Below are 23445 nucleotides of genomic sequence, written 5' to 3' on the forward strand. Positions count from 1 at the left end.
CCCCTTTGAGTACAATACTTTTCTCTGTTTATAAAGTTTACATAATTTATATATAAACTGCAAGGGTGTACAAAACCAATAAACTAGCAGTATCCTCTTACCATCATAGAAATAAGAGCACAGATGTAACTCTGCTTCATTATGAACTGCAGTGCCACTACCATAGCATGAACTTTGGCATTTTCTTTTTTCTCAGAAACATCCTCCTCCAGCATTTCCTCCTCCTCTTCTTCTTCTTTCTTTTCTAATGGAAAACATGTTAGTAATTCTCTATTATACCACATGTATATACACTAGATTTTCTTTCTTATAGTTGGTAACCACACTGCTCCAATTTAGGTTGTTAAAGAGCGAGTGAAGCCATGTTCAGAACAATGCACAGCACCTCAGCTACTGCAGAAGAAAAGTCCTATGCTGCAGCCATAAATGGTGGCATTTAATTACCACCGAAAAATAGCATATTGGTAGCCATTAAGTAGCTAAAGTTAAGACTGGATAGTTTGTCATAAATTCATGGGTCAGGGTAACTCAGATCTCAAGACTGGTGAGCATTACAGAGGTTAGACGTTTATCTATTGTACATTTATGGACTATGCCCAGCATATGCAGTAAATGCCTTAGATGAAATACTCCTTTAGGTGAGCAATGAGTCATGGGGGCTGTTCCTGATCCATAAGCTTGCTTCCATTCTGACTTCAATGGGGTTGAGAAAAGTGAGGCATAACTATCACTGTGTTCAGCACAAAAAACAAGGTTGCACTGGATTACATTAATTTTTGTTCTGATCAATTTTGGGGGTACCAAGACTTGGTCCTAACAAGCTGTGACCTGCAGAAGCTGCATGAGTCAACCTTTTCCAGGCCACATAAACTATATGCGTGCAATTGGCCCTAAAATAACTCGGCAGAGTTAGGAAGCTTTTGCACCATGCAGGCTACAGAGCTCAGTTGTCTCGATGTGTTATAATGTGGTCTGAGGTGCCAGTCTTGGTACAATCAATGTCTTATTTGTGCAAAACATTGAATGTGCAATACCCTGTTTATAGGGGTAAAGTGAGCAACCTGGATAACATAGAAAACAAGGGGATAAAACATAGCATCAGGATATATATCAAAATCTAGTTAAATAAATTTAAGGGTCAAAGTTAATTGGACAGAATTAAGTTGTTATATGAAGAGCATAACCAAATATGCCAGAATGAAGGACTGCATGCAAATGAGCCTGAGGGGCTCCAGGCTGCATAGGCGTTAATGGGGGCCTGGAGGCACTCATTTGCATACAGTCTTTCATCCTGGTAGATGCCCTATTTGGCTATTTTAAGTTTGGTAGTGATTAAATTAGTAATTACATTATGATGTTTATGGGGAAATACTTATCTAACTAAAATGATTAGGAATTGGGATTTGAGTATAGATTTTTAGAGTAATTTAGAGTAATTGCAAATTTCAGGAGTGCATCAATGGGTTTCCATTTTTTCATGTAAAAATTTACATTAGGGTTCTAATAGTATTTTATATAAGTTTGATAGGCCTTTTCCTGTATCTTTGAGTTGAGAAAGAATTTTATTGAAGGGCTGGTATTGTTCATAGCTGAGATATTAATTGACTTTATTCGAAAGTATCTCAGAAATGCATTATCAGTTGAAATTCATTCTTGAGATTATCAAATGTTTTTATGTAGTAATTCTCCTGAACATCCTCTAGTGAATGATGTTATTTGAATTGCATAAGGAAATCTTTAGGTAAGGAATAGCTGCTTCAAGTGCCAGAATAGTATGTTCTGAGGGGAATAGTTGTTTGTTGAAAAAAGATTTTCAGATATCTTCCATAGTTTTGATTATAAGGAAGGGACCCTGATAATTAATATTGTGTACAGTTTTGGGCACCAGTGTATAAAAAGGAAATAGTTTATCTGGAACGGGTGCAGAGGAGAGCAACCAAGATTAGTAAGGGAACTGGCGGACTAAAATACAATTACAGATTACTTCATAGACAGTACTTCATCTTCATCTTTCAACTTCATCTTTCCAATGAACTTTTTATAAGTATGCCTGTGAACAGGACCAGGGGAAATCCTTAACACATAGAGTAGAGGCGGCTCTATCATCGCCATATGCAAGGGACATCCTTTACACCTAGAGTAGAGATGGTGAAATTGAATTGCGTTTGATAACTTTACAAAGGTTGTGCTATTACCTGAAATTTCCTCTGTATGCTCCCATTTGTATTGAGGTGTAGAATACATATCAATTTTAGTAGGTCCATTTTCTATAGGAAGTGATGTATTTAGGGTGTGGTAATCAACTGGTGTCCCATTCACTGTTACAAGCAGTACCTGTTGAAAAAAAATACTAAATATAGTAAACTAAATTTTAAAGTTCAAGGTAAATTACATGGCGAGAAAATTTGCCTGTTACAAGCACCCATTGTTGATACAGTTTATTATTGCTGCTTTACTTTCATTTACATTATACTAATATACTGGCACCAACACAAGTTACTCTTCCTTGTATTCAATAAGGAATCTGTATGATTTTAGAAAATTAAAACATTTGATGGATTAAAAAATTTAGTGGACTTAAGTGCTCCATTGTGCATGTACTGTATGTGATTTATCGATCATTAACCTGCAGCAATGATTGGGCAGACTGATCTCCCAATATATTCTACCTAAATGCAAATGTTTTAATATATAGACAGCTAAGCATTAAAACTAGACATGCATATAATGTTATTAAGTTATCTCGAAATAAGTGTATGCCAAACTAGTTAAGCACAATTATGAAATGAATGCTTTCTTGTATACTAACATCAGATGGCTTGTATTCATCTTGAGTCATGGAAAGAAGCTGCAAAAAGCAAAGCAGGGAAAAATTATTGGTAGCCACAATGACTACAATGCTCTGCAACGCAACCTAGACACAGACACCATATACATAGCACTGGAACAAAATAAAAGCAAAATACAACACACATATTCCGTTAAAGTAAAACAATTGCTAAAATACAATGAAAGACAGATAAATGATAAAGAATTCATTAATGGATATATTCTGTAGCTGCTTCAGTTAGATACATCATGTTCTTAATGTTAAAAATATATTGTATTTTAGCTACAGTTTATTCTTTAACAAAGCAATTGCATTACAACAATTTGAGAATCATTTACTGGAACATAAAATGGCAGAAATATGTCAGGCATGATTTCTGTAGTCAAAGGTTACAATAGGGATAACATATTGATAAACTAGGGATTTCGGATAAAAATTATAGAATTTTGTGCAGAGTAAAGATGGTTCTAAAGATAGAAAATCTATTTAAGTGATAAAACTCCTGTGGTAGTACAATTAATGTTACATTCGTAAAATTGATCATCCTGACAGCAAAAACATTGATGGACCAGTCAGATCAGGAGCTGAGAAAAAGTTCTGGTGGTAAACTATCATGTGTTTATGGTATTGGGTTTTGACAAGTTATTGCCTTTCCGCAGGACCACTGATCCATTTATAACCTATTCAATTTAGAGGGTTTTATAAGGAAACACAGTTATATTGATCAATCAGGCCCCTTTCATTTATTACATATCCTGTAGAGGTAACACAACTTTATGTACATGTATATATGACTCTCAAGTGGGCAGTCCTAATTAATGCTTCACAGCAATCAATCACTACTACACAGTACTACACATACTACAACTGTTAACAAACTAAGGGCTGATTTTAAAAATTGATTTCTTTTAAACCCCCCCTAAAACTTTAACATAGGGTATGTTTCTGCATAATATTAATACTTTTAATTTGGCATTATTTTGGGTACAAATATTTAGTTATTGCCTCTGTTTAGGGAGGTTGTATGCAAAGAAAAATATTTATAGGAAACCTATCATGAGGATTAAAGCCCAAAAACTAACACAAACCTGTCACCCAGGACAGCACCAGAGTTGCAATTATGTCCTTCTATTTTTTGGGAAATTAGTACACAGATTAGGACAAAATTCTGTCGGGTCAGCTGTGTTTTTGGTGCATTGATCTTTTTGGAGTGAGGCCATGACCCTTTTTCACAGGCCATGCCCCTCTTGTCGAGCTAGTTGTAGGAGAGACAACTAGCCCTTTATAAATGTGGTGTAGACAGTTTTTTTAGTGCAAACCACGACAGAATTCAGTCATTGACAGATTGATAAATACTCTCCATTGTTCAAAGTTCTTTTTAGCACAATGCTGAATCTTTCACTATATGGAAGTACACCACTTTGATTTTTCACTTTAGTTGATATCTGAATTGAGGTTGTTTGTGTGACCAGATTCCAAAGAATGTTTGCTTAATTTTCAATTGTTGCATAGCAATTACAGGAAATCTAACATCAAATTCAGCACGATAAACTAGGAACACTTACTCATAAATCCAGCAACAGTATGGAAATCTTTTTATATGTGTTATCCATTGCCTCCTTTCTTCTAAAACCATCTTTTAAAATGATGGCAAAGAGCCAAGAAGGGGCAGTTTTACTATAAAACTCTTTGGCAGTGTGTACACTGTCTCTACGGGGACATGGGGGAGCTAGAAAAGGGGCTCCGAATGACAGGTTTCCTTTAATATTATAACTTTGGTACGTGCAGCCCAAATTATTATGAATTTTTGCCATTATTAAAGGAAGTATGACAGAAGCACAGATTTTGTGCATATAGCAATATGGGGAACTTACTTTTATGAATTGTCTTCAGAGAATCAGGGAAGAGAAATTGGATAACCTCCAAATCATAGTAAAAAACGATGATTGGGGAACAAACTTCCACTTATATACATATATACATTCTTATATATATATTTGTTTTTCATTTAAAACTAACCTGTCATGTGTTACCCTACTAAACTACTAACACCCTGAGATTCCTAAAATTTCTTTCATGTGAAAACTCACACATTTACCTCTAAAAAAATATCCCCCAAAGTTAGGCAAATATGACTCAAGTCATACGAGTCAAGTTTAGTTTGCGTCTCACATCGTAAGCTTCTATCTTTGTTACTGTAATACTTAGAAACAAATGCTTTTTGTGTCAAATTAAAGATAAGGATCAGCCTTGTGGCTCTATGATATGCAGAACTGGACACATACAGGTAGTTAAAATTAGGGGGAACTGGATCTTTAGATTGTATTTCCAACATAAAAGAGGGAATTCTAATACATTACATGAGGGGCTGGTAGTTTAGTGGAGTAAAACCTGGTGACAAGTTCTCTTTAAAGTCAAAGACAGTGATTGATAGATGAATATATTATTGCTGCTGCATTGGTTTTGCTCTATTCATTTGAAACAGTAAAGCCAAGTACTTAATGTCTAGTTACTTAGTCCCAAGAATAACAATGTCTAACATTGAGTCCATATGTTGGCAACTGAAATATATCAACCAGTACCAATTGCCAAGATGTTTCAACATTTTGCTTACTTTTCTTTCATCTGTGGGATACTGAGAAGCGTACCACAGACTTCTTCTTCTTTCCGCAGTGAGTGGTGGTGGACTGCAGTCTCCTTCTATCTCACCTTCTTCATTTTCCTTATTTTCTTCATAGATTACCTAGATCATTCAGACAATATGGAGATAACTAATTCATTTCTTAAAATCAAGTAAAACAATAAACCGATTCTTGATCACTAGACATCCTATTAAGAAAGATTATAGTTTACTGTGGGACTCATGCAAACTGGCATAGACCAGAGTGTATTTTTACGGAAGTGCATAGAGTTATTCTCCCCTACTGTATAAGCAATGCGTCCTGATGCCGTACTACACAAAGATTCTCAATTTATGCTTTCATATAAAATGAAAGGCATGCAGAGATATAGTAGAGGGCTAATGCCCCTCAATGGTAGCTATATATATTACATATATTATAGCTCAGGTCAGAGTTAACTGCAATGCAATTTTGGAGAAAAGTTGCCAACCACCTATATGGGAGTGGTTATCACAGTGGACCGGTTCATACAGTAATGACTGCATGGTGGCCACCTTCATGTAGCTTTTGTAAATGTAATGTTCTGAGGAACTGAAGGAAAACACCTTTGTTATTTAGCTATGGTAACCCACTGCTTCCAGGGCCCAGAAACCATCAGGGTAAATATAATATGGGTGACCCTATTAGGGTCTTATACTTTCCCTGGCAGAGGTTGCATAAACACCTGTACAAGTGTCATGGACACTTATTTGGTAAGTTTACTCCCAAAAAAGCCAATACAGAGTGCCAGAGCCAATAGTTTCTTCCAGGCCCTTCAATGCTGCAGCTCATAGATAGAGAGACATTGGCAGGATCGTGCTGTCATACTGACAGCACAATCCTATACTGTGATATATAGTCCCTTGTCACAGTAGCCATGAGCAGAATGGCACTCATACTAACAGGCATGCAGAGAAGTGTATTCTATCTGCATGTCTGTGTATACAAATTATTAACTGTTAGCATTAGATCATTATTATATGTGATCTATATATAGGAACAGCACATACAGTGCCTTGCAAAAGATTTTGGCCACCTTAAACTTTTCTACTTTTTGCTACACTCCAGGCTTCAAACATAAAGATATCAAATTGTCATATTTTGGTGAAGAATCAACAACAAGTGGGACACAATTGTGAAGTGGAACAAAATTTATCGGATATTTAAAACTTTTTAAAAAAACTGATAAGTAGAGCGTGAAATATTATTCAGCCCCCTTAAGTTATTATTTTGGAGCGCCACCTTGTGTTGCGATTACAGCTGCAAGTCGCTTGGGGTATGTCTCTATGCAGGCCCGGCTCCAGCACCTGACATACCTGGGCAAGTGCCGGGGCCCAGAGAGCTGCCGGGGGCCCACACACACTGTGCACATCTTTACTTCCTGTGATGAGGAGCTGTGTCCTGCACTGTTCCTCCCCCACTCGGACAGACACAGCACAGGTAACAGAGCACATTATGGGTTAACCCCTCCCCCCTATCACCTCTTCACACAAAGCTGCAGTAATGCTGAAATCCAGCAGCTCAGAGATCGGGATGAAGAGGTGGAGGAGGAGGAGAAGCCTGAAGACTCCTCTGTGTGATACCAGGGCTGCTGCAGACACCACAGGGTGTGTGATCTTATGTGACATGTATGGATGTGTATATAGTGAGTGTATGGTATGTGTGATGATGTGTTTGCCTGCATGTGTATCTATATCTGTTTGCACGTATCTGTCTGTCAGTGTGTGTGTGTTTGCCTCCATGCTTGTCTATCTTTATGCATGTCTCTGTAGCTGTATGCATGTACCTGTAGCTGTCTGCATGTATCTGTCTGCCTGTATATATGTCTTGCTGCATGTGTGCATGTGTGAGTGATATTAATCATCACAAATGTACATGAGAAGCAGTGAGGGTTCAGTGTAAGCAGTGATGTGTATTATGAGGTTACACAGCAGCTCAGGCGTGTATTATGAGGTTCCGCAGCAGCTCAGGTGTGTATTATGAGGTTTCGCAGCAGTTTAGGTGTGTATTATGAGGTTCTGCAGCAGCTGAGGTGTGTATTATAAGGTTCTGCAGCAGCTGAGGTGTGTATATGAGGTTCTGCTGCAGCATGTATTATGAGTTTCTGCAGCAGCTGAGTTGAAGTTTCAGGGTTTTTTTGGCAGAGTGGAGGGGCACACATTTTTAGGTTCGCCCTGTTGGTTAAATGACCTCAAAACTTCCCTGACCATGACACGGATGTTTGGGATGATAAACTGGGGAATATTTCAGGGAACAGGAGACAGTTTTTTAGTTTTTGAATTTTTAATGCTGGCACATGAGTTCACTGCAAAGGGGCCCACTGAGGCACTGTCGCCCAGGGGCCTACTGAAACCTGGAGCCGTCCCTGTCTCTAGCTGTACATAACACCTGGATACGTTTATTTGTGAACCCTTCCATTGTAGATTTTGTTTTATGTTTGGGATCATTGTCTTGTTGGACATGCCAGTCTCAGGTCTTTTGCAGACTCCAACAGGTTTTCTCCCAGAATGGCGCCGTATTTGGCTCCATCCATCTTTCCATCAATTTTCAACATCTTCCCTGTCCCTGCTGAAAAAAATTCCCAAACCATAATAGTGATACTGACACCACCTTGTTTGACAGTGAAGACTGTGTTTAGGTTGATTTGTTGAATCATAATGGGGCTCATCTACTAACCCGGTCCAGTCGCAATCCAGCGGCGCGTTCTCGGACGTGGATTCGGGTCTGCCGGGATTCACTAAGGTCCGTGTGCCCGATATCCACCAGGTGTCGCTGCTGCGCCGAGGTCTGCCGGAGTTCACCTTCTTTGTCCTGGTGCATGTACATGCTGATCTTGCGACACAAATTCTTTTGAAAATTCTGCATTTTTTCCAAATCCGTCGGGTTAGTGGATGCACCAAAATCCGATCACGTGCACCAAAATCCCGGGGCAATTCGCTGCAAATCGGAAATGGTTGGGAAACCGACAAAAGTGAGCGATTCAGACCCTTAGTAAATTAGCCCCAATGTTTGGCATTGTGGTCAAAAAGTTTGATTTTGATTTCATCTGACCAGAGCACCTTCTTCCACATGTTTGGTGTCTCCCAGATGGCTTGGTGCAGTGGTCTGATCACTTGCACAGTGCTCCTTGGGATGTTTAAAGTTTGTGAAATCATTTTGTATCCAAATCCAACTTTAAACTTCTCCACAGCAGTATCACGGACCTGCCTGGTGTGTTCCTTGGTCTTCTTGATGCTCTCTGAGCTTTAACCCCTTCACGACCTGGCCCTTTTTTGTTTTTCCATTTCCATTTTTCTCTCCCCACCTTCAAAAATCCCCACCTTCGATAACACCCGCGATCAGTGTTAACAGCGATCGCGGGTATTACCGGTAAGTCTTTGCTGCAATATGCCCTCTCCATGTACCCACACCCGATGCACACCGTACTATTATGGCGCGCGTCGTTAAGGGGTTAAACAGAACCCTGAGACAAGCACAGAGCAGGTGTATTTATGTGGAGAGGAAAAACAAATTTGATGGTCCAGCCGACAGCGGTGATCTTTTAGACTTTTATTTCGTCAAATTTTAAATATCCACAGTGTTAGTCCATAATTCCTACGCGTTTCAAGCGAACGAGTCGCTCTTAGTCATGGATTCCATGACTAAGAGCGACTCGTTCGCTTGAAACGCGTAGGAATTATGGACTAACACTGTGGATATTTAAAATTTGACGAAATAAAAGTCTAAAAGATCACCGCTGTCGGCTGGACCATCAAATTTGTTTTTCCTCAGTACATTGCCTGTGCAAGCCAGGCGGGTGTCGTGCCGACTCCAACGTGACCAGGGAGGTGAGCTGGGAAACCGCTTTTTTTCTTCCGAGTATTTATGTGGAGACTTCATTACACACAGATGGATTATATTTCCCATCATCAGTCATTTACATCAACATTGGATCATTCAAAGATTCTCACTGAATTTCTGGAGTGAGTTTGCTGCGCTGAAAGTAAAGGGGGCCAATATTATTGTACACCCTGCTATTCGTTTTTTTCTTATTTTTGAGAAGTTTAAAATATCCAATAAATTTACTTCCATTTCACCATTGTCCCACTTGTTTGATTCTGATTCTTCACCAAAAAGTGATAATTTTATCTCTTTATGTTAGAAGGATGAAATGTGGCAAAAGGTAAAAAAGTTCAAGGGGGCCGAATACTTTCGCATGGCACTGTATGTGCTATCTGCTAACTGTTGTCCCAGGTAAAGATAAAAAGCCAAAAAAATATAAGTAAATAAAAAATAAGAGTTAAAAATCCCACCCCACCCCATAAAAAAACCAACCTGAAATATTAAACCAATGCAGCAACCAACCATGCTACGAATATGGGTGTGCAGCAGGCGCCATGCTGTGCATTAGTCATGCTACAGTCTGGGGTGGGCTGCGTGAGCCTTGCCGCAGTCTAGGGCATTGAACGTGAGCTATTGCCTGGTCTTGGGTGGTATTTGTAGATTCTGCAAAGTTCTTGCACTGTGGTAATTGATGCTTTTAATTCCGTACCCCCTTAAGGAATGAGACTGTGATGCTTGGTTGAGAAAAGGTTGTGCTCCCCTTTTTAAATGTATAATACAAGATTACCACAGAATAATTGCCTAAATTGGCTATTTAAGCCCAGTAATTATTTTCTTGCATAAATAGCTGTATATTAAATACACCTATGAGTTGTTTATTTGTGTTCGTGAATTAGTAATTTCACACTTCGATTCGGCTAAGAATACTCCTCAAAAAGGGAAAGAAAAATGTTAGTGTGACTTCTGTTCCCAGCTAAAACTTTGTATTAGTGACTAATTCCTTTAACTATAAAAATAATGGAACATATACGGTAAGAGTGTTGATGGAACTTGCTATTTCAAAATACGATAATGGAGGGTAGCTTTAAAAAAAGGGTTAGACATCTGCCCTGTAGACAGGGGTGTTGGTAGACATGTAATATGTTGATCCAAACTGTGATTGCAAGAAGGGGTTAGAAAATCATTTTTCAACTTTATAGCGAATCAGTATTTTTCTTAGCTTGGTCTTATAAGTACAACATTTAACAGGCTGTACACAGGTCTTACTATGTAATGGAGCCATTATACATATTTCAACAAACGTACCTAACACATTTTACATTTATATTTCTTCCATGGATACATATTGGCATTATGTTTTTTTAACCTGGCATACTGATGTTTTTAATTTTTGGATGAAATAAAGGAATTAACTTTTTTATATATCACGAGTGCTGGATCCTTTATTGTATACTGTCTACTATTTCCATACCGAAGTTGGAACGGCCATTCTTGGATCTCAGGGCACCATTTACACTGAAGGAGAACACAGGGAGTAAGAAAACCATTCCCATTGTGGTGAGCTTTTTTCAAACACATTTTACTGTTCTGCCGAATTTTTAATTCTAAGTGTTATTTAGTTAATATGGATAGTAACTACTAATTTGCTTACGCTTTATAGACAGAATTTAGTTTGTTAAGGTATTAAGCACATTGATGGACACTGAAATGCACAGGAAATGATAATTATACTGCACAAGGACAGGACAACTCAATGATCAATAGAGATCAATAACACAGTGAAAATGCTAACTGACTTACAGTACTGTATCAGTCTGAAAACAAATAGGTCCATTAAGAGTTTGATACAGTTGTATTTAAGTGGTTTCTTTAATGTGTTTTCCTCAGAGCAAGAACATCCAATCCAAGGATCAATAAAAATAAATAATTAATAAAATGTTACACTTACGACAGGTTCTTGTAGCCAAAGACGTATCAAAGTTGCCAGTGTGTAATACAGTACTAACAGCATGACGGGATTGGCGTAGTGATACCAGCTTAGGCTTGGGTTTGCAATGAATTTCCATGTAGTTGAACAGTTTGTCTGAACTATTGAAGTGACACCAAACAACCTATAATAGAGAAAGATTTTATAATTTTTATGTAATTATATTCTTGCTCAAATTTATAACTTGACTCTACACAGGGTTACGTACAAGGTGGGTTTTTTAGGTTTGTTCTAAAGTTTAATTTAAATCAAATCGAACATGTATATATTATAAATGTAGCAGCAGAAATTTTTTTTTTATAGTTTTAGAGTTTTTATAGTTAAAGTGGCTTTTTCCAAAATAAAGATAAGTTAGATCAAAGTTTAGCTTTCTGTATGCAGAGTTGTGCCCCTAGTCCCCTGGGAGTGGCCAGTGAGGTGTGGGCCAGACATATATGCCGTCCTGAGGGGGAAGCAACGGTGGGAGACATATGGGGGACATGGGAGGTTTTTTTTAATTTGAAATGACGGAGCAGTTTTCTAAGGGTGGAGGGGGAACCACTCCTCTCTGCCCACTCATATGGAACTATGGACACAGCTCTGCAAACAGAAACCCTTTTTTTCTGGAAAAAGCCAGTTTTACTATACAAATTATTTTGTAATGTATACTATATTTTCTATGGGGGCATGGGGGAGCCAGATAAAGGGCTCCTGATGACAGGTTCCCTTTAAAAGGGTTGTCTGGAGGTTGAAAATGTTTTAATGTTTTTTTGGCAGTTAGAAAGTAGCAAATCGGCTGTGAACATCTAATTTTCATAGTTTAAAATTGGTTTGGTTGTGGGTGTGTCTAGTTAGACAATTTAGAATCCACAGCATGTTAATTATTGATTTTAATAGCAGAAATCAACATTGTGAGTGCGAATGTTGAACTTATATTTGGCATTTCAATAAATCTGCTCTAAAATGTGACTTTACTATGTACCAGCCTCTTAACAGAAAGGGGAGCTGTGATTGGTTGCCATGGGCAACTAAGAATATTCTGACTTTCAGACAGTTTTATTAATCTGCCCCAATGAGTTTGTGTACAAAGCAGTTCACACAGCGCACCTAAGGGTAGTTCAGCTGGAGCAGTACCTGATTTCCAACACAATGGGATAGATTGATGCAGTTGTAATGTTTAGAGAAAGGTAAGGTATAGCAATCTGCTCAAAGCTGTTGATGTAACAAAAGCATTTTCTATTTTTGAAGATAGGGACAACGCATTTCTGGGGGCAAACCACTCCCTTTGTCAGACCCACAAGAGAAAGTGAGCTGTAGGATAGTGCCTGTCAGAGTTGGTAAAAACATGTGGATCCAGATGCTGGTTGATGCTAGAGATTCTCAGGTGGTGGTAGGAGAATCTCTAGCATCAACCAGCATCTGGCACTTTAGATTTTTAGCATATTAAAGTATAATAAAGTAAATAAAACATTAAGAAAAATGAGTTAAATGATCAAAACTCAGTTAAACAATGTTTGACCCTTTTAAGGCCAAGGTCTTCTGATGCGTTAATACTCAACAATTTCATGTTCTGGAATGACACCTAGTAAGGCCTCATGTATACGACCATAGAATGGGGGCCAAATTTACTTCCAAGGACTCATGCCCACAACTGTGGATTCCACCTTCCTGTTTATGAGCCGACTACATTATACTACAACTTGTGCAGTCTTCTTCTATTGTCGTTGCCATGATAGCGGCGCAATGACACAAATAAGGAAGCACGGACTCTGCGAACATTACACATTTGAGTGAATGTAGCCTTACTTTAACATTTTGACAAAAATACGAAACATATTTGCATTTTCCAATTTACACAGTTGTTATAATGCCTAAGATCATTTTACTTCATATGGTACACATTAAAAGGTGCATTTTGTACATTGTATTTTGTTATTTTTGTACAAGGAGCTGATAACTGCCCTTCAGGTGAGTTGTGGCTGACGATTTGCTAACCTAATCAACCTAATGCAATGAAAGTAAGGCCTGCAGATTTCCTCTCTGGTTCATTAAGCTGTAAATCTGCAAATTTGAGTAGGGTCATGGTTAAACAACTTCATATAATGGGGCACATGTATTGTCTCTTCCCTTTTTAGCTTTTCTCTATTGGTGATGTCTGTCTTCTTCTGTTTACTGGTTTTGCATTGATGATTTACCATGTATATCACTACTGAGACCATTGATTGTATGCAGTGATCGCATGTATGTGTACTGCACTTCATCAACTGATCAATAAAAGGAGACTGATAGCAGCAGCTTATAAAAATTTAAATGTTAATGCATGTCTTGTTATTTGAACTCTCATTAAAAAAAGTCACAGACAATCCATTTATACATTTTAATTCATATAGAATATGTGTACTTTAACATACTGCAAATATAATGTAAGTAACTGTTCACAAAACTGTAAGATAATAAACTCCTTGTATTTTTAAAGCAGACCCAGTAGGGGACACCCTTAACGCATGCCATCCTGCAAATGTTACAAGGCACACATAAGGTCAGTGACATTGCAATGAGCTTTTCTACATGGCTCAGAACTCATTTGGAAAGAAGCCAAGGCCTGGAACGAGACAAGCTACATCCCGTTTAAACTACAGAATGCAAGTTAATGCGCCTGCTTTAAAAGAGTAATGTATTGATTGTCTGGTGAGCGCTGTCCGTCTCTATTGTAAATCAATAAAATAGTAGTCCAACAGTCAGCTGCATGTGTTTTAAGGGCTACAGTGTGTACATTTCAAGCAGTCATATTGGCATTTTGAAAATTTCATGCAAAAATTCTGGTGTATGAAAGGCTCTCTTGTGATTAATATCCCTACTTCAAAGAATTACAGTAGCAAAAGCCAGGAAGTTATAAGCTTCTAAAATTACTGCTGGCTGATGGAAAGTGAAATCACAGGATGAATGAAGCCTGCTTACTCAATTTGGCAAAAACTAAACAAAACCACACGTTAATTAACATCTCCTCATCAGCAAGCCATCTCCTGAAGCAGAATGGGGTTCTGACCAGGACTCTGCCAAGTCTCCGTAGGCAGAAGACATTGCTAATTTCAGACAATGCTTTAAAAGTGGGAGGAATGGCAAATTAAAGGGCGTGTCTACTTTCAGCAAATAATTGATATGGTTTGTGTAAGGAAAAGTTATACCATTTTTCAATATACTTTCTAGATCTCTGCTTGCTTTCCTGCTATAGAAAGCTTCTATGATTACTTATAGTGGATAGAAATCTGTCCAAGGTCACACGGGTGCACGCCTCGTTATATCACAGAGAGTTATTAGAGCTGTGTGTTATAACAAGCCGTGCACCTGTGTGACCGTGGACAGATTTCTATCCACAAGAAGTAACCATAAAAGTTTGCTATAGAAGGACAGCAAGCAGAGATACAGAAAACCATGAGGAATTCATACAGAAAGTATATTGGAAAATTATATTACTTTTCCTTATACAAAAAAGATCAATTATTTGCTGAAAGTGGACAACCCATTTAATGTTTCTTAGCAAAATAAGACTGCATGCATACATGTAGTTTTTCGATGCATTATTTGTGTCAAAGAAATTTTGGATTTTATAGAAGACTTGGTTATTACCTACATTGCAATGTTCATAAACCATGAAAGAGATCCCATCAAAGCCATATTGGTCTACCTATTGGCCAAGGGTAAGGTCTAATAGACCTCTAAACAACCCATGTCTTGCAGTGAAAAGCAGCAGAGGGGGACTGAAAAGTGTTTTTAGATTTTTCAGAAATGTTTTAATGTTACCACACTAGTTAACCCATATGGTAGACCTGTATAAAAGAAGGTAAAATGTGGTGATAAGCGTGCAAAACCTTATATTTTTGCCAAGATGGTATCAGTGAAACGTCAATTTCTTATTCCATTACAAATTGATTTGGACTGAATACAAAATGGTGGTCAAAAGGAATTCAACAAGAAGAATAATAGTGCTTAATAATATATAATATAATGTTAATAATTGGAATTACAGATTAAACCCTAAGAACAGAAAATTAATTATTCGCTTACCTGGCATAAAAATCACCGGGTGGAATGATCTCTTGAAAAAACTGAAACTGGTACAGATAAAGTCCAATCAAGTGCCCTGCACTAAATATGGCCATTAATACACATAGACAGCTGAATATCAGCGGATCAAATACTCGGCAACAGGACCACCATGTGCATAACCCCAAAAATACAAAGAAATACACAGCTGAGGTCAACGAAGGCAACATCATGCCTATATAGAAACAAAAAAAAAAAAACGTTAAGCACTATTGTTAGGAAGTGTACTTATATTATGTAAACATATGATGTACAATTAATAGTTAAAAAGTAGTCAACTTTCATTTTATTGCTTAAATCCACACAAAGACTGAACAGCACCATGCAGAATACATGTAAACATTTAATATTTTATTATGTTGAATTGTATTACAGTTATATTTACTATAACTAAATATTATCTGAGCCCAGTTGCCATGACAAAGAAACCACATTTGGATTTTGAAAACAGGTAAATTACCACTCACTCTCACTCTGGACTAACAAGCCACATGAAAATGGATGGGCAACTTTACAAAACAAGAGTGGCACTCACTGGAGCAACAGAGCCTACTCCCAGAAGTGGTCGGGGGGAGGGGGGGTTGCCACATATTATTTATGTTAATTTTAGCAAATGAAAATTTTGTTTGGAAATTTGTATTTAATACTCTATATTATACTATATTTACAAGTCAATACCTCCTAACTAAGTAAAATGAGTGTGCAGGTGCAAGTCTGCTTTTTTTTTCATAGTCCCAGCCAAATGCACATTTTTCCGTCACCAATATAATCACAGATCAGCAAGCTCACATCCTGCTCCTGTAAATGATGTCAACTTCATCATCTCCGCTAGTTCAAGATGCACATTACATTTATGAATTCATTTGGAAGTGAAACAAGTTAATAACATATACATATTCCAATCTCTGACAAATGTACCGCTGTATTAAACAGGTGCATTGCTGTAAATTGTGGGAACCATATTGCGCAAATCTTAATCATACAGAGAACAATTTTCTAGATAGTAATGTTCTATGAACTGGTATTTGATATTACTTTTATTTACTCAATAATAAATTGACAAATCTTTAATAAGTAATAATTAATATTGTGTTTCACAATCTCAACACAACAACGAGTTGTGTGTGCATTCAATACATTTAATAAAAAAAACCTATGAATTCCAATACCAACCTGTTATGCCAAGTAAAATTGTAACAACTACTTTTCCAGCAGTGGCTATCATGTTGCCAATAAATTCTTTAAGTTTTGAGGCAATTGAGGCAACTTTGCGGAGAAGTTTTAACCTTGTGCTTTCTTCTGCCTCTTCAATTCCATCATTTTCATCAAAGTCTTCTTCATACATTAATGCATCATCCAGTTCCATTTTCCCCATTTCTGTCTATGAATGAAAAATAAAACATATTTATTTTACCATTATTTATAAATTAAATACAATTCATTTGCCTATGTAATAGTTTTGGTTGAAGCTGGTTCCACCTTAGAAATGGATGGTATGTTGAGAGTTGATAAAGTATTGGACTGCAGTGGTGGGCTGAAGGCTATTATGTTGCACTTTATCTCTATGGTGCTGAAGAAAAGAAGTAAACAGAGTTCATAGAGATGTCATAGAGTTCATTGTACCCGCGATCTCATGATCTGTGAAGGTCCTATAACTGAAAACCCCACCTAGCAACAAGTTGTCCCTGGACAATCCTTTTAAGAACACAACAGTCTGCTGAGGGAACAAGGGGGAGGGGGAGACATTGTAAAGGTCTGTAAAGCCAGATCACAGCTAGGATAGCCCCTCAGAGTCATTAGAATAATTGTATAAGTTGATTTTAGAAGGAAAGAGGCCATGTTTAATAAATATAAGAATATTACTACAATCCCTGTGCCTGGATTTATAAGTACGTGTAGGCATATAAATTAAGAAAAAACTAAATGGCTTTGTTTGCCATGAAGTTTTCTGTGAGCATGTATTAATAAATATCTAATATTCCCAGGTGGTGAGTGCCATTTCTTTTCCTTCTTTTATATGCCTGCAAGTTTATAAGTCTCACTTCAATGAGGAATAAAGCACCACTAAAGACTTGAAAATATTGAAAATATTTATTTGCTCCCATTTGTCTTGATCATTCAAAAATCATATACTACTAATATGGAATCTGAGACCCACAAGTATTTGAAGCAGTAGCCAATCCAAGTTTCTCCTTTTTGCTTCTATTTACTGCGCTTTATTAGTAGGTGTCCCTGGTTTAACATACTTAATTTTGATGGTAGATTTCCTTTACTGCTTAAACTGTATTTATTTATTGAACAATAATACACCACCAAAAACACATTTGCAGCAAACAAAATGAAACTGTAAGATTATACAATTCTTAACATTGACACAAAAATGGGGAACTTGATATAGAAAAAAAGCAAATGTGAAGAGAATGATACATCCCAGGCAGAAATACACTGGTGCCTGCACTACAGCTGTTATTGCTACTGTAAATGTGGGGCCAGAAACTCTTATTAGTCATCACTGGGAAATTTTGTTGACATTCAGCTTTTAACTCATCAGATATGTATAAACACAAAAGCAAGGAAATGTCATCATTTTTCCATACAAAAATCTACTCTGCACTCCAAAGACAATCCATAGTGCTGTCAGGTGTAGATAAATCAAGTGGTGCCTGGTACTAGCTGCATACCAAGCTTTTTTTATTTTAACAATGTATTTTAACAGTGTTTCCATTTATCCTTATCTCTAGAATCTATTCTTCATTTAAGTTACAAATATGACTATAAATATTGACCAAAAAGGTGTTGTGTGAGGTAAAGTAGAAATAAAATGATAAATATATAAATTAATAATGAGGTGTTTTCCAACTTAAAGAACTTTCTTTAGACTAGGTCTTCAATATCAGGAAATTGGAAGTCGGACACTTTGGACTCCCTAGATCAGTGATGGCGAACCTTTTAGGGACTGAGTGCCAAAACTACAAGCAAAAGCCTCACAAAGGGCCAAATGCCAATTTAAAGTAACAGGTTTCAAAAAGAAATTAGTATTATTATTGTAGATTCCCTCTAAAGTCCCATTAACAGGATGAATCACAGGTCCAGAGAAGGGGCTACAATGATAATCAAGCTCTGTCCACACCTACTTGATTCAGGTCTTAAGTCCTGAATTGAGACCTTTGTGCTGGGTGACGGCCTGGGTGCCCAAAGAGAGGGCTCCGAGTGCCACCTCTGGCACCCGTGCCATAAGTTCGCCACCACTGCCCTAGATCATCGGAGGCACATGCATAATGATGTCGATGGGAGGCACTTTTTATGCATTTTATGAAAGCTTCCCATCGGTATTATGAATGTGCCTCCAGTTTCTAAATTCTCAGCACCAAAGTTTCATTTGATTGTAGTGGAAATCCGGGGGCTAAATAAAATGTTGAAGACAGAAAATCTAGATAAATACTCTACTCTTATCCTCCATTTTGTATATATTTAAATGCTGTTTGTATCTTTCTTATTCAACATGAAATGGATTGTTTTGGTGAAACACTAAAGAGTTACACCCCCTTAAGATTCCGTAAGAACTTAGCTACGGTAACTTCTGAAGAGAGTTAAAGGGTTCAGTTCTGTGCTACCTGACTGAATGTACTCATCTACAGGTTATTTTTTATGACTGAGTGACTGACTGCCTTTTGATAGCGTATTAAAATAGGTTGATTCTATTGGAACATTTTGAATAAAATACTGTGGGATGTAGTATGTCTTGTCTGCAAGTTTTCTGGCATACAAGGCATGAAAAAGTTGCAATTCCTGATGCAGGGCCAAAAATTGCAACGTTCTCCCCATCTATGCCATCCTCACACCATGTGGGCATGACAGGGTATGGGATATCATTAAATAAAATTATCTCCACAGTCAGCTTGTATCATAATATGTGTCTTTTCATGTCTTGATATAACGTGACAAGAGATAGGATCTGTCGGGCAGACTGGCTTTTTTTTTGCAGAAGGATGTTTTTCCTGCCCCAGTGTTCTGAGACACAATGCACAGCTGAATGGTTCTAAGTCAATCTGTTTTCAATCCATAATACATAACTTATACGTACTAAATATAAAAGGATCATAAATTCAAGACCCTCAGTAATGCACATTATAGATAACTATGCCATCTTAAAATGACCTGAATATAAGCTGATATTGCAGCTATTAGAAATTGCTTCACATCCTCTCTTAAGCCTCAGCACACTGAGTATGTTCAGAGTTTAACTTATATTTCATATTTCATACCTTTCCTCTTCCTCTCCAATTATCTGAATGAATGAACTACTCTGTGATATATAATTAGGATTGTAGCCTACATATGAGGGAAGTATGCAGGTGATCTTTACCAGACTGGCTAAACTTCATTCACTTTTAATCTAACCACAGTCAACATTTAGTCAACTTAATCGTTTGGACAACTGCATAGGGGAAGACTTCCTGACATACACTGTATAAGAATGTTCACCACTGCACTGTGACATATATGGATATAGTCGATGGACACAAGTTTTTTAACTTTCTGTTTTGTTTACTTATAATTTTTTTGTTATTTCAGCCTTTCATCTTGTTTTTCATCTTGTTTTATACAGACCTAATAGAGAACTAAACTACAATATACAATACACTAATATAGTGCAGTTTGTTATGGCATAGATGTAGTTTGGAGTTGAGCCGTAACAGTCATCAACCACTTAGTCGTCACAGTTTCTCTTAGCTATAGACTATCCATACCCACCCACCAGGAATGAAAAGAGAACTGTAAATATGCTTTGGCACTGGGGAAACTATTCTTTATTTTTTCTTTGAGGTTACAAATACTTCTCACAATTATTTTTATGTCATAATCAAATGATAACCATACATTATAGGAACAGTGCTAGCATATCAATTGTGATGTTCCATAGCGCTTAGATCAAGCCACAGTGTTGTATATAATTTCTAGGATTTTTTTAAAACATTTCTAGGTTTAGGTTTTCAGACATACTGTAACTGGAGCCTCCAAAGCAGATGTAGGATACTGTACATTCAGACAGAAGAAAAATAGGGAAGTGCGTTATAAAGGATCAGTACTTTACTGTATGACATATGCATTTTTCTGAATGTGTTCCGAAGAGCAATGTATTTAATCAGCACAGATAATTATGTGTTACATCAAGACAGACTTTTAATATGAAGTATTTCATGAAGTGAAACATTCTGCCAGATATAAGGCTTCTATCCAAGTCATTACCACCCTATTGGTTGCATACTTGGAGCTAACTTCCCTCCAGGCACTTTTATTAGGATTCTGAAATGTAAAGCAGGTGAATTGAGCTGGAAAGTATCCCAGGCCCATGAGTGCAATACAAGCCTTAAGATATAGAGGTGGAGAAAGTTCATTTCACAGCTGCAAGTGAAAATAAAGCAGTCATAACTTCAGAAACCAGTGATTTATGATACAGTATGTGTATAGTACTCCATATAGAAAGGTATATAGCAATTCTTCAAATATACCTAGAAATACCAATGTCATTCTGTCAGACTATCTTTTCATATCACATGTCAATGGGAACATTTTCACTTCGTCTACTGTAAACAGTATTTAAACAACTGACATGTACTGCCATTCTGATCATTTTAGAGAGATGCTGTGAAGGATAGACTGACTGTAGATGAGATCTGTAAGGATCAGGTCATCTGTGCGCATGAAGAAGGTGTGACATATACGCAGCGGGTCAGGGCCTGAATGGGGCAGTAACTGGAATGTAATTACTGTTACTGTATGGATATTGGTTTATACATGCTAAATGCTGTGGGTTCCACCTAGGGCAGTGGTGTCAAACACAAGGCCCATGGGCTGAATCCGGCCCACGGCTTTGTGTTATCTGGCCCGGTTCCCTGTCCCCATGCTGTGCTCATCATGAGTGCACCATACTGGCAGGGTCACTACTATACTCACTTTTCCCTGCTCTCCGAAGTAGCCGCATCCTCTGCATCTTTGCTCCTGTGTGTGCCTGTTGTACGCGTGGGCTCCAAAGCCGGTACATGTGATGTGACGTCATCACGTGTGCCGGCTTCAGTGTCCTGTGTACAGCTGGCGCACACAAGAGCAAGGACAAGGAGGACGCGGCTACTTCAGGAGAGCAGGTAAAGGTGAGTTTGTTTCCACAATGGGGCAGGGGTTGCTTGGGTGGTGGTAAATTTAAACAATGTGGCTCTGGCTGGGGGGGGCATTTGGGTGCTGTGGCTGTTGCTGGAGAAGGTGTAATTTGGGCACTATGTCTGCTACTTGAGGGGGGGACATGAGGGCAGTATGGCTGCTGCTGGTTCTAGGGGTGGTGGTGTGGGCACGGTGGCTGCTGCTGGTTCTAGAGGTGGAGGTGTGTGCACTCTGGCTGCTGCTGGAGGGGAGTTGTGGGCAATGTGGCTACTGCTGGAGGGGCAGTGTGGGCACTATGGCTGCTACTAGTGGGGGAAGGTGTGGGCACTGTGGCTGCTGCTGGGGGAGGTGTGGCACTGTGGCTGCTGCTGGGGGGAGGTGTGAGCACTGTGGCTGCTGCTAGGGGGGGCACTGTAGCTGCTGATAGGGGGGAGGTATGGGCACTGTGGCTGCTTCTAGGGGGAGAGGTGTGGCCACTGTGGCTGCTGATAGGGGGGAGAGGTGTGGGCACTGTGGCTGCTACTGGAGGTGGTCATGTGGCTGCTGCTAGGTGGGAGAGATGTGGGCACTGTGGCTTCTGCCGGGGGAGAGTGACATGGGAGCTGTGGCTGCTACTGGAGGGGGGAACATATGGGCACTGTGTCTGCTGCTGGGGGGGTGAAAGGTGTGGGCCACTGTGGCTGCTGCAGGGGGTATGTGGGGTGGGGATGGGGCACTGTGGCTGCTTGTGGGGCCTTCTGGCTGCTGTGGAGGTACTCTGGCTATTAGTTGCTGTGGGAACACACACATCTATGGCCGCAAATGGCTATTGCATTGTGGTTGCTTTTCATGACTCACAGACTCTTTACCTATTGAAATAAGATTGCATTTGCATCGCATTTAGTAAATGCAGGAGGAGTGAATACAGCCTCAGGTAATTGTTATTTAACAACACATTCAGCCTTCATAAGCCTGATTGTAATGGTAATTCTGTATAAATTACATTTAAAGAATTACATTTGGCCCCTTTGATGCAACCATGAGGCTGATGTGGCCCCCGGTGAAAAAGACCTAAGGCCTTTAGACATTCCAGGGGCAACAGTGTGTGTGGCACTGCATATTTTAGTTGCACTGTATATTTTGTTTGCCACTAAGAAACGCACTGAGGAGATATATTATGCCTTCTCTATCAGTCTTCTGGAGGAAAAACATGTATATAACCCCATTTCTACCAGTTTTGCCCACTTTGGGCATGACAGGGAGCAGGCGTATTTACTATAGTCTGTGCCAGAAAACTGACAGAAACTACAGCTAAAACCTCTGCCAGGTTTCCCCTGCCAGGAGTGCTTACATCTGCATATTCTAAGGGCCGGAGCCAGTCTATATATATTCTCCCCACTGTGACTAGCACACTATAAGGGAAGTCTGCAGCTATCAACTCACTCTTCCTTTAAATGAAGAATTATCAAAGCAATATATCATCTTAGGTTGTGTCATAATGTACAGTTATTTAATTCATTAAAAAAGGTGAAAACATAGTGGAAATACTAGTTAAAAGATTTTACAATGTAAATACATATTACATAGATCATAACTGGTTAATGTCGGTGTTTAATCTAGAGTTTTTAGTCATTAGACAAATCATTGTCAGAAATGGATGTCTACTTACCAATTCTTCATTTACAAATTGTGTGTTGTATTGTGCATCTTCTTCGGTCACAGATTTAAGGACAAGTTTCTTGCAAAACAGCCAAGTGGCCAAACTGGCAATAAACATGCCAATGTCTGGTACAAAGACTCGGATTCCATTGCCAGCATCTGCTCCCTTTACACTGTGAAAACAAAAGTTGATATTTTATTAGCTATAAGTAGGACTTAATAACCAGAATACATGTTAGGGAATAGGTTAAGGATAGCTGGGAGTC

General features: G+C 38.4%; 1 protein-coding gene across 9 annotated transcripts in view; it reads right to left on the reverse strand.

The window, feature by feature from the left end:
* The window catches only part of PIEZO2 (piezo type mechanosensitive ion channel component 2), a 241310-nt gene that overhangs the window by 82667 nt on the left and 135198 nt on the right, over nt 1-23445 (reverse strand). For all 9 annotated transcript variants that reach the window (XM_072152250.1, XM_072152257.1, XM_072152253.1 and 6 more), the window contains 8 exons: nt 23190-23352; nt 16556-16763; nt 15344-15557; nt 11261-11423; nt 5445-5573; nt 2810-2848; nt 2196-2334; nt 102-244 (listed from right to left, as the gene is read on the reverse strand). In XM_072152250.1, the coding sequence (XP_072008351.1) occupies nt 102-244; nt 2196-2334; nt 2810-2848; nt 5445-5573; nt 11261-11423; nt 15344-15557; nt 16556-16763; nt 23190-23352 (1198 nt within the window). The remainder of the gene's footprint in view (nt 1-101; nt 245-2195; nt 2335-2809; nt 2849-5444; nt 5574-11260; nt 11424-15343; nt 15558-16555; nt 16764-23189; nt 23353-23445) is intronic.

The sequence above is a fragment of the Engystomops pustulosus genome, chromosome 5, assembly GCF_040894005.1.
Source record: "Engystomops pustulosus chromosome 5, aEngPut4.maternal, whole genome shotgun sequence".
Classification (NCBI taxonomy): domain Eukaryota; kingdom Metazoa; phylum Chordata; class Amphibia; order Anura; family Leptodactylidae; genus Engystomops; species Engystomops pustulosus.